The sequence below is a fragment of the Urocitellus parryii genome, chromosome 3 (assembly GCF_045843805.1).
Source record: "Urocitellus parryii isolate mUroPar1 chromosome 3, mUroPar1.hap1, whole genome shotgun sequence".
Lineage (NCBI taxonomy): Eukaryota > Metazoa > Chordata > Mammalia > Rodentia > Sciuridae > Urocitellus > Urocitellus parryii.
In genome coordinates this window covers 202,669,276-202,683,924 of record NC_135533.1, presented here as the reverse complement: position 1 = coordinate 202,683,924, position 14,649 = coordinate 202,669,276, and the positions used below count along the sequence as shown (strand labels likewise).

Sequence of the window (14,649 nt, the reverse complement as noted above, 5' to 3'; positions counted from 1 at the left end):
CTAAAAAGAACAATATGCCACAGACATAGGGAAGCTTCAAGACATTTTGATACTTCATATGATGGACACTCCTGACTCACCTTAAGTTTCTTGCAGGCCAAGGCTGCTGCCTTGTTCTCAGCCTCTGCTTTACGGCGCCCTTTAGCAACAAAGGTCATGGGACAGGGCCAGAGAAGAGTGAGAGTAGACAGTTTGGTCTTGGTGCCCACAGTATGGAACTGCATGAGGTTCTAGACAGAAAGTAAGCAAGGAGGTTACAAAAAGGCAGGGATTAGAAAGAGATTTGTGGCATCCTCAAAATGCCAAGGGACCCAGCGATGGAATTAATCACAATCTCAGTAGGTGCCAAACATCAGTCACACAAGTGCCACTGTACAACCAGAAGCAGGCCCAGTAGAGCTGGGGCATCCTAGTTCTGGGCTTGCTTCTCATGCTGCACCTCAACTTCCACAGAATAAAATGGGGTCTGGACAAAGTCACTACCTGTCCTCCCAGCCCACTGTCCTCTAAGTACCTTTAGGCCAACTGAATTAAAGCTGTCAGTGTGAGCTAAAAACCAGGCACATCCTAGGGGAGCAAAAAGCCCTGCACCAATATCCTGCTAAACCAAAGCCCCTGGGCATGGCAAGACAGCCACCCAGACTCTTAAGCCAACCTCCACCGTGAGGAGATCCAGATCTTCCACTCTGAAGCCCCTCACCCTGCTCCCTGTGCTCCTGTGTTATGACTTCCTTCCTGTCCTTCTGCTTCACCCTCCAGGGATTATGTGTCCCTCCAGCTGGCCTAGGTGAACTGAGGGAATGGAACATGCACCCTCAGCCCTCCTGCATCCCTGAGGCTTCCCTGACTTGGTTTTGAGGGAAGCAGACATGAGCAAGTAAGCTGCCTGAGCATGCTCCCAGGAGACCCAACTCACCTTGGCCGTAGAGGAGGATGTTGCTATCTGAATCACCTTGGCCAGAAGGTTTTTGGGAAGCGGGAACTGGGTCAGAGCCCTGATAGCACTGTCGTCATCTGTCATTTCAAAGGAACCTCCCCTGGGAGTACCAAAAGTTTAGTTGAGAAAGTCTGCTCTCTTCCTGAGCCAATTTCCCCTGATGTGCCGGGACTCCAGGTGCTTGAACACTATATTGTTGTAGCAGGTAGCCAGGAGGCATGAAAAGGTAAGAGCCTAGGCTTTGCTATGCCACATGGTCCTCACAGACATTTTGTATAGCCATAGCGTCCCCAAACAGGAAAGAGTAGAGAGTGGAGGCAGACAGAGAGGTTGCTAAGACTCTGTAGGAGTCAAGTATGAGCTGGAGAGGGGCTCATGCTACTGTTCTGTGGAAGCCAACCATAGCACAAGATCACATTTACCACAGTAGGCTGCCCCCACAAATTAGCAGATGCACCAATGAGTGACAGTATGTGCCAGGTGAAGTGTGGGACAGAAAGCTCAAGAGAACATCCACCCCTCCCCATACAAAGGAGCAGCCAGTTTCCCCTGCATCGTCCACCACAACTATACCTTGAGTCCCTGAGTGGGGTATGGGAGTCCTGCTGGGTCATGGACAGGAACTCGGTAACATCAATGGTCCCCTCTTCAAGCTCTTCCTCCTCATCCTCCTCTTCCTCTCGACCCAAGGAGCGAGAAAGACCCCCAGGTCCCCCTGGCCTAATGTTTTCAGGATTCAATTGCCGCCAAGAAGTGGGGGGCATGGTGGGTTCCGGGCGCCACCAGCTGTCAGCCGGAGAGCCAAAGCGATCAGCTAGCACTCGATATTTGGCTGCATCAAACAGCTCATTCCGGGGACCTAGAAGACCCCATCCCTAGGGGAAAAAGGGACACTATGAGGATCACACCTCAGTCTGCCTGGACCATATCCAGCTGTAATATAAGTCACTTGTGTTTGGAGCTACACTTTTCACCTGTCTACCTGCTTCAGCCCCAAGTTCAGAAAGAACACTTAAAAATGCCTAACTTTTCATATGAAAATGATAAGTGCACCTATTAGACCAAAAAAATAAAACCCATAGGGTAACAGGGGAAAAGATACATTCACACAGGAATCTAGGAAGCAACAGTAAATTCAGCAGCTAGGAAATGAGTATCCCATACCATCCAACTGAGATAACTTCTTCCACAAAAATCCTATGCTGGGAATACATTCTAAAGAAATAATGTGATGTGTTTTTAAAGCCATTAATATAAAAATAATCAACAAATTTGGTAAAAGTGAGTTTTCTCTTTATATCAATAACATTCTATCCAATAAAGAAATCAAGAAAATAATTCCATGGGCTGGGGATGTGGCTCAAGTGGTAGCGTGCTTGCCTCACACCTGGCATGCATGAGGCACTGGGTTCGATTCTCAGCACCACATAAAAATAAAAATAAAGATATTATGTCCGCCTTAAAAAAAAAAAAAAGAAAGAAAGAAAGAAAGAAAATAATTCCATTTACAACTGCACTGAAAAAAAAAACACACACACAAATAAGAATAAATCTGACCCATGGAAATGAAATACCTGTACAATGAAAACTATAAAACACTGATGAAAATAAACTGAATAAGACACATAAAATTAGAAAGATATTCCATGTTCATGGATTGGAAGAATTGGTATTATTAAAATGTCCAGACTCCCCAGGGCTACATACGGGTTCAATGCAATCTCATAAAAATTCCAAGGGTATTTTCAAAGAAAAAGAAAAAAAAAAAAAAAAACAATTCTGAAATTCATATGGAATCACTAAAGCCCCAAATAGCCAAAACAATCTGAAGAAAGAATAGTGAAGACAGGGCTGGGGTGTGGCTTGGAGCTAGAGCGCTCACCTAGCATGCATGAGGCACTGGGTTCAATCCTCAGCACCACATAAATATAAAATAAAGATATTAAAAAAAAAAAAAAAAAAAGGATAGTAAAGTTAGCCAGGCATAGTGACACATGCTTGTAATCCCAGCAATTCAGAAACTAAGGCAAAAGTATTGCAAGTTCAAGGCCAGCATGGGCAAGTTCATGAGACCCTGTTTTACAACTATAAAGCTAGGGATAATACTCAGTGGTAGAGTACCCTTAAGTTAAATCCTCAGTCCCACAACCCCCCCACACCAAAAAAAAAAAAAAAAAAGAGAGAAAGAAAAAGGAAGTTAAAGACATCATACTTCCTAATTACAAATTATATTAGAGTTAATCAAAACAGTATGGTAAGATGGGTGTGGTGGTGCACTCTATAATCCCAACAGCTCGGGAGGTTAAGGCAGGAGGATTGTGGGTTCAAAGCCAGCCTCAGCAACTAGCCAGGCCCTAAGCAACTTGGTGAGATCCTGTCTCTAAAAAAAAAAAAAAAAATACAAAAAAAGGGTGGAGGATGTAGCTCAGTGGTTAAGCACCCCTGGGTTCAATCCTCAGAACCAAAAAAAGGCCAAAGAAACAGTATGGTAGGCCAGGTGTGGTAGCACACACCTGTAATCCCAGCAACTCAGGAGGCTGACAGGGGTATTGAAAGTTAGAGGCCATCCTGGGCAATTTCATGAGACTCTATCTCAAAATTAAAAAAAACAAAGGCAGGGGATGTAGTTCAATGGTGAAACATTCTCTGGATTCAATCTCCAGTGTTACAAAACAAAAACAGTAAGGTACTGGCATAAAAACAGATTAACAAAAAAGAATAAACAGCCAGAAATAAACTCAAGTATGTAAAATCAACTAATTTCCAATAAGAGCACCAAGAAAACACAACAGGGAAAGGACAGTTGCTTCAATAAATGATGCAGGGGAAAACTGAGTGTCTATCTACATGCAGAGGAATGAACCCTCATCTTACATCTTATATCACATAAAAAAACCAATTCAAAATGGATTAAATAGAACTAACCGTAAGACATGAAATCAAAAAACATCAAAACCAAAAAAGCAGGGCTGGGGTTGTCGCTCAGTGGCAGAACACATCCTTAGCCATATGTGAGGCACTAGTTTCGATTCTCAGTATCGCACATAAATAAATAAAATAAAGATCCATCCACAACTAAAAATATATACGTTCAAAACTAAACAAAACACTAAAAGCATAGTGGGAAAAGCTCCTTTATCTTAGCTCTTAACAGCTCTTAAGATATCTCACCAAAAGCTCAGACAACAGGAAAAGAAAAAGAGAAACAGGACTACATCAAACCAAGAAACTTCTACATGGCAAAAGAAAATCATCCACAAAATGAAAGCTGGACCATTTTTGCAAGCCATCCATGAGCTGTGTATGTGAGCTATGTGCACTGTAGCTATGTGAAGGGACAGGTCTGGCACTGCATGCTGTATTAGGCTGTGCGTTGCAAGTCCACCTCTCCTCTGGCTCTGCCTGTGATCCCACCCTGAGAAGGTTGTGACTTGCCAAGATATCAATCAATCTGCTGATCAGAAGACATCATGAAGCAAGACTCCACCTTTGAAACCTTATCCCCTGCCTTATTTGGTGAAGAACATTCCACTGCAACTCCTTTGTATGTCCCCCCCTATAAAAATAAAGAGATTCCAGATGCACATTCTCTTTCTCCTGAGCCTTCCAGCATGGAAACTGACCCTTAAGGTCGCAGAGCAGTCCCACCCTCGATCTGAGAAACTCAAGTCCATGTGTTGCGTGATTTCTTCGCCGTTTTCTTAGTTTAATGTTGCAGCCAGCTCCTTTGAACCCAGTTCATCTCGTCAGCGCGGGTCGCTGGCGAGAGACCATGAAGTACAAGAAAATATTTGGGAACCACAAATTTGTTAAGTGAATACCCAAAACATAAGCCACTCCCATAACTCAATAGCAAAAAATACAAACAACCCAATTAAAACATGGGCAGGGCTAGGTGGAGATACAGTTTAGTGGTAGAGTACTTGCCTAATATGTGCAAAGTTGTGGGTTCAATTCCCAGAATTGGGAGGAAAAAAAGGGAGTAAAGAACCTGAACAGATATTTCTTAAAAATAAATAAATAAATAAATAAATAAATAAATAACATGCTGCCAATAATAGTGTGTGAAAAGGTACTCCACATCACTATTCGTCGGGTAAAAGCAAATCAAAACCACAATGAGACACCTCCTCACAGCTGTTAAGACGGCTGTGTTATCAAAAAGACATAACAAATATTGGCAAGAATGTACAAAAAAGAGAACCTTTGTATACTGCTAGTGGGAATGTAAATTAGCAGAGCCATTATGGAAAATAATACAGAGATTCCTAAAAAAATTATAAATAAAAATACCATATGGTCCAGCAATACTGCTTTTGGGTATATTCACCTGAAGGAAATGAAATCAGCTCCTCATATGGATACCTGCCTTCCCATATCCATGGCAACATTATTCAGAATAGCCAAGATATGGGAATAATTACAGTGTCTTGTCAACAGATGAAGAGATACAAAATTGTGATATATGCACAATAAATTACTCAAGTTTTAAAAAGGAGATCCACCACTTGCAACAACATGGATTAATCTGGAAGACATTATGCTAAGTGAAATTAAGTCAGACAAGGAAAGAAAAATAAGCATGATCTCACTTATATGAAGAATCTAAAAATAATCCAAAACACAAAAACAGAGAGCAAAGCAGTAGTTCCGAGGTGCAGAAGGGGAAATGGAAAGATGGGGGTCAAAGGATACAAAGGCATAGACAGGTAAGATGAATGAGTCTAAAGATTGAATGTACAATATGAGAACTAAAGTGAGTATTGCCTTATAAGAGTAGATTTTAGTTGCTCTTAAAAAAAAAAAGGGATAATAAGTACACGAATGATGGGTGTGTTCATTTGCTTGACTGCAGCAATCATTTCACTATGTGTATATCTGTAAGAGTAATTTAAAAAAAGAATTACAAGTCTCCTGGGGAGCAAAATCACCTGCAGTTGAGAACCACTGAGGTAGAGCTTCCCTACAAGAGACAGAAATTTATACACATTAAACATAGAGAAGATGGTTGAATCTAGAAGAGACAGACTCCCCAAATAGAGAGGATAGGAAAAAAAAAGATATTTTGGAGACTGAAAGTGATCTAGAGAGACGGGAGATGCAGAGCTGAGAAAGGAACCTAGTGGTACCAACTCAGAACACCCAAGCAGAGCAAGGGCTGGGAAAAGGCCAATGAGTCTGGTAAAGCTGAAAAGTCTGGTCCAGCCACGCAGCAAGCAACCACTGCCATGCTCTGGGGAATAAGGGGAAGGGATACAAAAGTAATCAGAGGCCTGGCACACCTATAATCTCAGCAGCCTGGGAGGCTAAGGCAGGAGGATCACAAGTTCAAAGCCAGCCTCAGCAACAGTGAGGCACTAAGCAACTCAGACCCTGTCTCTAAAAAATACATACATACATACATACATACATACATACATAAAAAATAACCAGAGACCTGAAGAGGACCATGACACTAAGTGAAAAAGAGCTGTCTGGGTTGGACATAAGATAAGAAAAGAGAGTAGAACACAAGTATGTTTGAGGTTACAGAAAAGAACCTGCTGGGTGTAATGGCACAAGCCTGTAATTCCAGCTACTTAGAAGGCTGAGACAGGAGGATTACAAGTTTGAGGGCAGCTTGAACAACTTAGTGAGACTCCCTCTCAAAATAAAAGGGTTGAAGATGTAGCTCAGTGGTAGAGCACCCTGGGTTTAATCCCCAGCACCAGCCCCCTAACACACACACACACACACACACACACACACACAAAAAAAAATCTGAAAAATTAAAGAAAAGGATTGGAGGGGAAGAGAAGCCATACAAGGCCAAAAAGAACAGAGAAAAGAGATGGGTGGTACAGGGGTCCAGGACAGGATCTTCCCTTTTTAGATACAGTAAGGAAGCAGGGTCAGGACCTTGCAGGAGGAACTGCTGAGGGACATGAATCCTGGCAAGAGCAGAGATGAAGACCTAGGGACCTGAGGAAGATTCGAGGTTCAACCACAGAGAGGTCAACTATGTATGGAAATACTAGTGAGCAGCACTAACAATGGGTAACCAAAAATCTGAAAGCAACTCATGCCCAACCACTGGGAAGTGAAAGCAGCACCTATCATACTTCCCTTACAAGTAAGCAAGGACTATGTGGCTATAGGGGAAACCATGCAAAATAACAGGGGGAAAAAAAAAAACCAGAAACAACAAAAATGGAAATAGATCCTTCATACTCTATTTAGGGAGTTTTTCATACAAGGGTACTCTGTAGTTTTTAAAACTACAGAAAGTAGACAACCATGACAAGATAACAAAGGAAGGAGAGAAGAATGTTAAAAAAGAAACAGGTTCCCATTAGGCATAGTGGCACACCCCTATAATCCCAGCTAGTTGGGAGGCTGTGGCAGGAAGATCACAAGTCTGAGGCCAACCTCAACAACTTAGTGAAGCCCTAATCAACTTAGCAAACCATGTATCAAATTTTTTTAAAAAATGGCTGGGGATATAGTTTAGTGTTAAGCACCCCTGTGTTTAATCCCTAGTACCAACAAATACATATATACATATATTGTCTCATTGGCTGAAACCAAGAAGAGAATGACAAGGGCTCCAGATAGGTGAAGAGCTAAACACCATGTCAACCTCTACCAACCTCTACCAGTGGTGCACAGTCAACTAACAACTTATGGGGCTGAGGCAGAAGTATCGCCAAGTTCAAGGCCAGCCTAAGCAATTTAGCAAGACCCAGTCTCCAAATAAATAAAAAAGGCTGGCAATGGGCTGGGGTTGTGGGTTGGATTCTCAGCACCACATATTAATAATTAATAATAGGGCTGAGGTTGTGGCTCAGTGGCAAAGTGCTTGCCTCGCATGTGTTAGGCACTGGGTTCGATTCTCAGCACCAAGTATCAATAAATAAAATTAAGATCCAACTAAAAATATTTAAAAATAAATTTAAAAATTAAAAGTTCATGGAAAACATAAATAAATAAATAAATAGATAGATAGATAAATAAATAAATAAATGGCCGGTAATATGGCTCAGTGGTTTAGCGCCTCTGGATTCAATCCCTCATACCCCCTACAGAAACTACAGAACAAAGGGTAAGGAATTTCCCAGGAGGGAGGTCTGCATGACTTTCACTAAGAAGGGTCACCTTGAACAGCTGGCAGGCTGCAGCTGCAGCCTGCCGCTCAGCATCGATCTTCTTGCTGCCATAGCCTTCTACCTCCACGCTCTTGGGCCACTTTATGTGCAGGGTGACTTTCTGGGGAAAAGAAGACATAATAAGGCAACTAGTCTTTCTAGACTACAGTTTTTGCAAATCATAGGGAGAATCAACAACAAAACGATAGCCCTCAGGTTGTGTATAATGGCGCATGCCTTCAATCCCAACTCAGGTGGCTGAGGCAGGAGGATCACAAATTTGAGGCCAGCACTGGCAATTTAGTGAGACCCTGTCTCAAAAAAATAAAATAAGGGCTGAGAATACAGCTCTGCTGCCTAGCATGCCCTAAGGCCCTGGGTTCAATCCCCAGCATCACCAATGTACCTCTCTAGTATAGAGGGAAAAAAAGCCGTGGCCCTCACAGCAGCACTGTGTTAGACTTTGGGCTAGGAGAGCAAGACAGAACCCAGCTGCATCATTGACTCTTTAAAAGGGTGTTAACTCTTGCCCCCAATCCATTCGTTCTACCACAAATTATTTTGCTTCTTCAAGGTGCATCTTCTGGAAAAAGGGCATACTAGATCCATCTTTACCTTTAAAATATGTTCATTCAAAATGGTCTGCCTAGGTTGGCATGAACCTCAGCACTTGCCTAGTATGTATGAGCCCTGGATTCAAACTCCAGGATCGCAAAAAAAAAAAAAAAAAAAAAAAAGGTCTGCATGCTTCTGTGGATCCCAAGATCTTTTAAAATTCTAGAAACAGGAATCCTCATCATCACTTAATTCTCTGCAGTGCTAGTATATTGACGGGGAACCAAAATCAGGAATTGGCACAGGGGTCTGTCTTAGGCAAGACCTCCTCACTCATTTACCCAATGTTCCCTTCCCCTTAATCAAATGTATATTTCTGGCCCTTCTCCAAACACAGCTTTGTTCTAAGATTCTCTGCTGACTGTTTTAATTCAGAAAACATACTCTAACTTTCTTCACAAAAAAAAACACGAGAGAGAAAAGGACAGTCAAGTCCATGCCTCCCATAGCCATCAGCAGAAGTTACCTTTTTCTTCGGTCCATTCGTGTGCACGTAAACTAGCTTGTCTTTTGCATGTGAGATGCCGAGGGCTCTTCCAATCACACTGTTGAGAAGATTTTTGGGCTGTGGGAATTCTTTTAATAGGTCCCTAGAAGCTAACAAAAATAAGAAAAGGATTACAGATGTTCTTTTTCCTTTAACAAGTCCCTGGGGACTGTTTCAAAGCAACTCTGGGCTAGATTCTGAGGATGCTGGCTCATGACCCCACACCACCCAGGAAAACCTTAGAAAAGAAGAGAATGGCTTTAGGGATTACAGGAGTGGCGTCACATTCACTTGTATGATGACCACCTCCTGAAGGCAAAAAGCTAAAGTTCCATAAACCACAGAAGAGAAGCTGCCAGCATCCTCTTCCCAACCCAAGCTCCTGATTTCATATCATACAGAAGCCTGAAATGGTCAATAACCACCCCCTCAGTATGTTATCTGAAAGAAATCCCTAAATTAAAAATAACAAAGACACACACACACACACACACACAGGAGATCAAAGACCCTCCTAAAGTAAGGCACACAAAAGGGGTGACCCATGTAGGTCAGTAATGAGATTCTGAATACCAGGCCTCAGATTTCAACTGTACTTCAGCACTATGCAGAAGAACTCCCTAAAGCCAGCCTATATGTAAAGACTAAGACACGGCATGAGCTCTTCTTTCCTGATTTCTTTGTCATCAAGGAGGATGCCTAAGAAACCACAAGAGAGACCTCAATTCTTTCACTTGTTCTTTGCATCAATCCCAGAGCATAAATGAGGGAGATATTCATCTAGAGGCAGCTTGTGCCAGACATGGGGCTTAGGCCACAAAGAGGCCTGTTGGGAGCAGCTAGATACAAAACACCGGAGTGGCCCTTCAACAGATGCAGTCAGAAACTGGCAAAGGAGATGTGAGGTCTTTTCCTTTACCACCCTATGTCCCAGCTCTGAAAAATGGAACTTTGTAAGAGGTGTATATATCCACACGTGCATGTGCTTCATCTTTACCACCTGAGAAGTTTTTCCTTTAAATTTTTTTTTTGTAGTTGAAGATGAAAGCATGCCTTTATTTTATTATTTTTTTTGTATGCAATGCTAAGGATCCAACCAAGTGCCTCACACATGCTAAGCAAGTGCTCTGCCACTGAGCCACAGCCACAGCCCATTTTTGCTTTTTTAAATGTTTTATTATTATTTTTTACCTTTATTTCATGGGGTGCTGAGGATTGAACCCAGTGCCTCATTTATGCTTCGGCAAGTGCTCAACCACTGAGCTACAACCCCAACTCCTAAGAAGTTTTTCATAGCACTGGATACTCTTTCCTCAGAGAGCACCTGAAGATAGTGGGCTCTACATTTTGAAAATGCTACTCCAGGAGCTCTGATATATCCTGGCAGTGTGGTTTTTGTTTGTGTTTCCTCCAGGCTAGGATGGAGGGTCCTACCTGGCCCTCGGTGCTCTTATAAAGTAACCAAGAATCAATCGGGTAATAAGCAGCATATAAGTTAACTCAATGGGGATCCATCACACAGTAAGTAGCACACTAGACCCACAGGTGTGCACTAAGACCCATTCCAGCCCTAAGTCAAGTGAAGACCGTCCTTGCTGGGTAGAGATCTTCCCCCCAGTTCCATTCACTGTACTATTCAGAAAACTGCAGTCCACCAGAACAGCCATTCTGTCATGTTTCAGAGTCTGAAATCCCAGGTGTATTGGGGGCTATTTTCCACAATGGCGAGAGCGTGCCTACCCTTACTGCTCTAACTCCTGGTCACCTAACCTGACAGAAACTGGACGTTAACCTGTTTTCCCCACTCCCTCGAGGTCCCGCATCGCTCACTTATCCCAGACAGGTGCAGGCGCTCTGGGTCTCATTTGGGTCTATGCCACGCTGAGATTTACAACAGGGCCGCGGCCAGATAGCGGCCGGCCGTCGCGACCACTATCAGGTAGAGCGCCCGGCCCGCCCCCTTTGCCACCCCAGAACTCAAGGGCGACGCGGCCGCGCACCCCGCAGTGCCCTCACCGTTCACCATGTTTCCGCCGCCTGTCCCAGACTCGCCTGGGGCCTCCCTGGGCTCGGCCTCGGCGGCCTCCTTGGTGCCGTCGAGACGAGCGAGACCGGACGAGAGGCCGCGCGTGCGTTCCTGTCGCCCGACAGCGCGGGGATCTGGCGGTCGCAGGCGCGGAGAGACGCCGGCCGCCAGCGCCATGAGCCTCCTGGCGGCCGCCATCGCGCTCCCGCCGTTCCCCGCGGTCCCAGAGCGCAGCCGCGAGTCAAGGGCGGAGAGAGCGCGCGCGCGCCCCCTGCGGACCGGGCGGACCGGTGCGGAGCTGGTCCAGCTGCTACCTCAGCCCTGATCTCCTGGACCAAACAGTTCCCCTGGAAACCCAAACCTTGAACTGGGCTTCTGGGTCTCAAGCGGGGAAAAAGGGATGGAAATTTTCTGGGAAATAGTGTTAAAACTAAGCTCAACATCCGTCAAATTAACCTCTTGGTCCTACTCGTGTTTGTGGATTCCTCTCATAGGTCGCTCGGCCGAATGCCGGCTGGGTAAACTGGGTACCTTCATTTCAAAGGCTTACAAAGCAAACTTGGGGAAGATCTGGAGACAAGCCAGGGAAAGTGGTTTCTTCTTCTTCTTCTTTTTTTTTTTGGGGGGGGGGTACTGGAGACTTAATCCAGGAGCACTTTACAACTGAGCTACATCCCCAGCCCTTAAATATATATATATATTTTTTAAATGTTGATGGATTTTATTTACTTTTATGTGGAGCTGAGGATCGAATTAAGTGCCTCATGCATGCTAGGAGAGCACTCTACCACTGAGCAACAACCCAGCCCCAATCCCAGCCTTTTTTTTTTTTTTTTTTTGGAGTCAGGATCTTACTGAATTTGCATAGGGCCTCCTCAAGTTGCCAAGGCTGGCCTTAAAATTATGATCCTCCAGCCTCAGCCTCCCAAATCACTGGGATTATAGGTGTGCTCCACTGCACCTGGCTCAAGGAAAACTTTTTTGACATGAGCAGACCAGGCTTAATCTCCTGGGCTGGAGTCAAATGGTAAATCATCCTACTTTGGACATGGTGCCAAAAAATAAGCTGATCCCACACAAGCATCTGAATCTGCTGTTCCGTACTTCTGTGAAAACCAGATGGGATTCCGCTTCCAAACTACTATGCCTGGATCTTAGCCAGGCTCATTTTTCTTCTGCCCGTTATGGCCTTGAGCAGACCTTTGGATCTAAATCTGCATGTTGTAGATAGTGACAGTGTAGAGCAGAGGGCCTCAAGGTCTCACTACCACAGAAGGCCTTGGTCAACGGTTGTCAGTGCAGTTGAGGAGAATTTGTTGTTTATATGATTATATGTGTTGTTTCTACATGTGACTCCAGTGATCCCCTGGAAAGCATGTTAAAACATTGCTGGTTTTCTGAGGGGCACATGCCTGTAAACCCAGCTACTCCCATAGGCTGAGTAGCAGAATTTCAAGCTTAAGACCATGCAAGACCTTATTTCAAATCATATTTTTTAAAAAAGAGCTGGGGAGGTGGGTCAGTGGTAGGATGCTTGCCTACCATGTGTAAAGTCCTGGATTCAATTCATATTACTCCCCCAAAAAACTTTAATTAATTAAAATAGTGGGGCACAGCAGCACATGCCTGTATTCCCAGCTACTTAGGAGACAAAAGGGAAGATGGCTTTGGCAGCAGAACTTATGATGCAGAAGGATCACAAGTTCAAGGCCAGCCTTAGCAACTTAGAGAGGTCCTGTCTCAAAATAAAAAGGGCTGGGAGCGCTGGGGCTGTAGCTCAGTGGTAGAACACCTGCCTTGCACACATGAGACACTGGATTCGATCCTCAGCACAACATAAAAATAAAGATATTGTATCCATCTACAACTTTAAAAAATATTAAACAAATAGCTGGGGATATAGCTCAGTGGTAAAGTGTCCTTGGGTTCAGTCCTCAGTACCACCAAAATGAATAAATAAAATAAAAAGGACTGAAATTGTAGCTCAGTAGTGGAGTACTTGCCTAGCCTGCACAAGGCTCTGTGTTTCATTCCCAGTACTTCAAAAAATTAGTTAATAAAAATAAAAAGAGGTGGGGGTATAGCTTAGTAATGGAGTGTTTTCCTAGCATACTCAAGACACTGGGTTTAACCCCCAACGACACAAAATAAAATCAAAAACAAAAACAAAAAAACCATTGCTGGGTGCTACCCCCAGTATCTTATTCATTAGGTCTGGCATAAGACCCAAGAATGTGCCTTTTTAAAAAGTTCCCAGGCAAGGCTGAAGCTGATGGTCTAAGACCACACTCTATGGGGCCTATGAAAAGAACATATAGGACATGAGTCTAAGTACTTGGGCTTAGTCTCACTAAACTCTACCACTTGCCAACTGAGAACCTTGAGCCATTTCATCAAATAGAAAAATTTTAATACAACTTGCTCTACTCGTTTTGTATAGCGATGGTTAGGATCAGATAGCAATATTTGGAGGAAAGCTTTACAGAGTACTCTCTTCTAAAGAAATGCCTACCCTTGAAGGTCTGACACAACCAGGGGAAGGTTCCTTGGAGACAGACCAGGACAGATGGTATGGCTTCAACTCCAATTTCCCAATTATCTGCCAGTGGATTTTTACCAGGAAAACCGCAAAAGGGAAGATGGCTTTGACAGCAAGTATCTGACACAGCGACTGTCACAGGGGACATCACCATCTGTATCAAATACCCCTACCCACATCATCCATTGTAGGGCAGGACATAATTCTCCAAGTGTTTTGTGTTTGGCCATGTGGCTCATTAAGTTGCCCAAAGCTAGGTTCCACCCAGCTTCAGGAATAGATTTCAAGGGCGCTAATAGTTCAAATATCTTCAAAAGAACCCAAAAGTCTACCAAGTCAGGTAGGGGAGACAGTAGTTGAGGACACACTTTGAAAATTGTGTTTTATCAAAGCTAAAGGAGAAAAGAGCCTAGACATAAAAACTCCACCTGGAAATCTGCCTGGGCTGTCCTCAGTGCTTTAGAAAACCCTCACCACAGCACTCCGCTCTGACAGCCACTTTACAGCTGAAATGCTATGGTTTCCTGGATTTGCTCTCAAAGGAGTAAAGAGAAGGAAGTGAAGATTGGCCATGAGTTGTTAGTTGTTCAAGCTGGTGATATATGATGGGGTTCATTCTACCATTTCCTCTATTTTAAAAACATATTTTGAACAGATGATTGAAATTTTATGTTTAAAAAAAATGAAGTGACACCAAGTAACTGGTTGGTCCTGAAGGGAGCTCTGTCTCTTGCTCCTGCTTCATTACTTCACTTGAGTTCTAATAGCTGGCGTCACCCTGAGCAAGTATTTCTTCTCCACAAATTCCATTCACTTTTATAAAATGAGAGAATTCCTTAGACCAGTTCTTGAAACCCTGCTGGTTCTGTGATCTTCTCTCCGTTCGTCCAGAGCAGGGGTTGGCCACGCTATACCCTGCAG

The 14,649-nt window shown here is 43.7% G+C and overlaps 1 protein-coding gene across 6 annotated transcripts in view; it reads right to left on the bottom strand.

Annotated features, from left to right (window-relative positions):
- The window catches only part of Dhx30 (DExH-box helicase 30), a 36,471-nt gene that overhangs the window by 6,475 nt on the left and 15,347 nt on the right, over positions 1-14,649 (bottom strand). For 4 of the 6 annotated variants that reach the window (XM_077796300.1, XM_026389812.2, XM_026389813.2 and 1 more), the window contains 5 exons: positions 9,143-9,273; positions 8,072-8,182; positions 1,511-1,812; positions 917-1,037; positions 81-230 (listed from right to left, as the gene is read on the bottom strand). In XM_077796300.1, coding sequence (XP_077652426.1) covers positions 81-230; positions 917-1,037; positions 1,511-1,812; positions 8,072-8,182; positions 9,143-9,273 — 815 coding nt within the window. Of the gene's footprint in view, positions 1-80; positions 231-916; positions 1,038-1,510; positions 1,813-8,071; positions 8,183-9,142; positions 9,274-11,179; positions 11,395-14,649 lie in introns of those variants that run through there. The other 2 variants (XM_026389811.2, XM_026389816.2) reach the window with 2 other exon arrangements.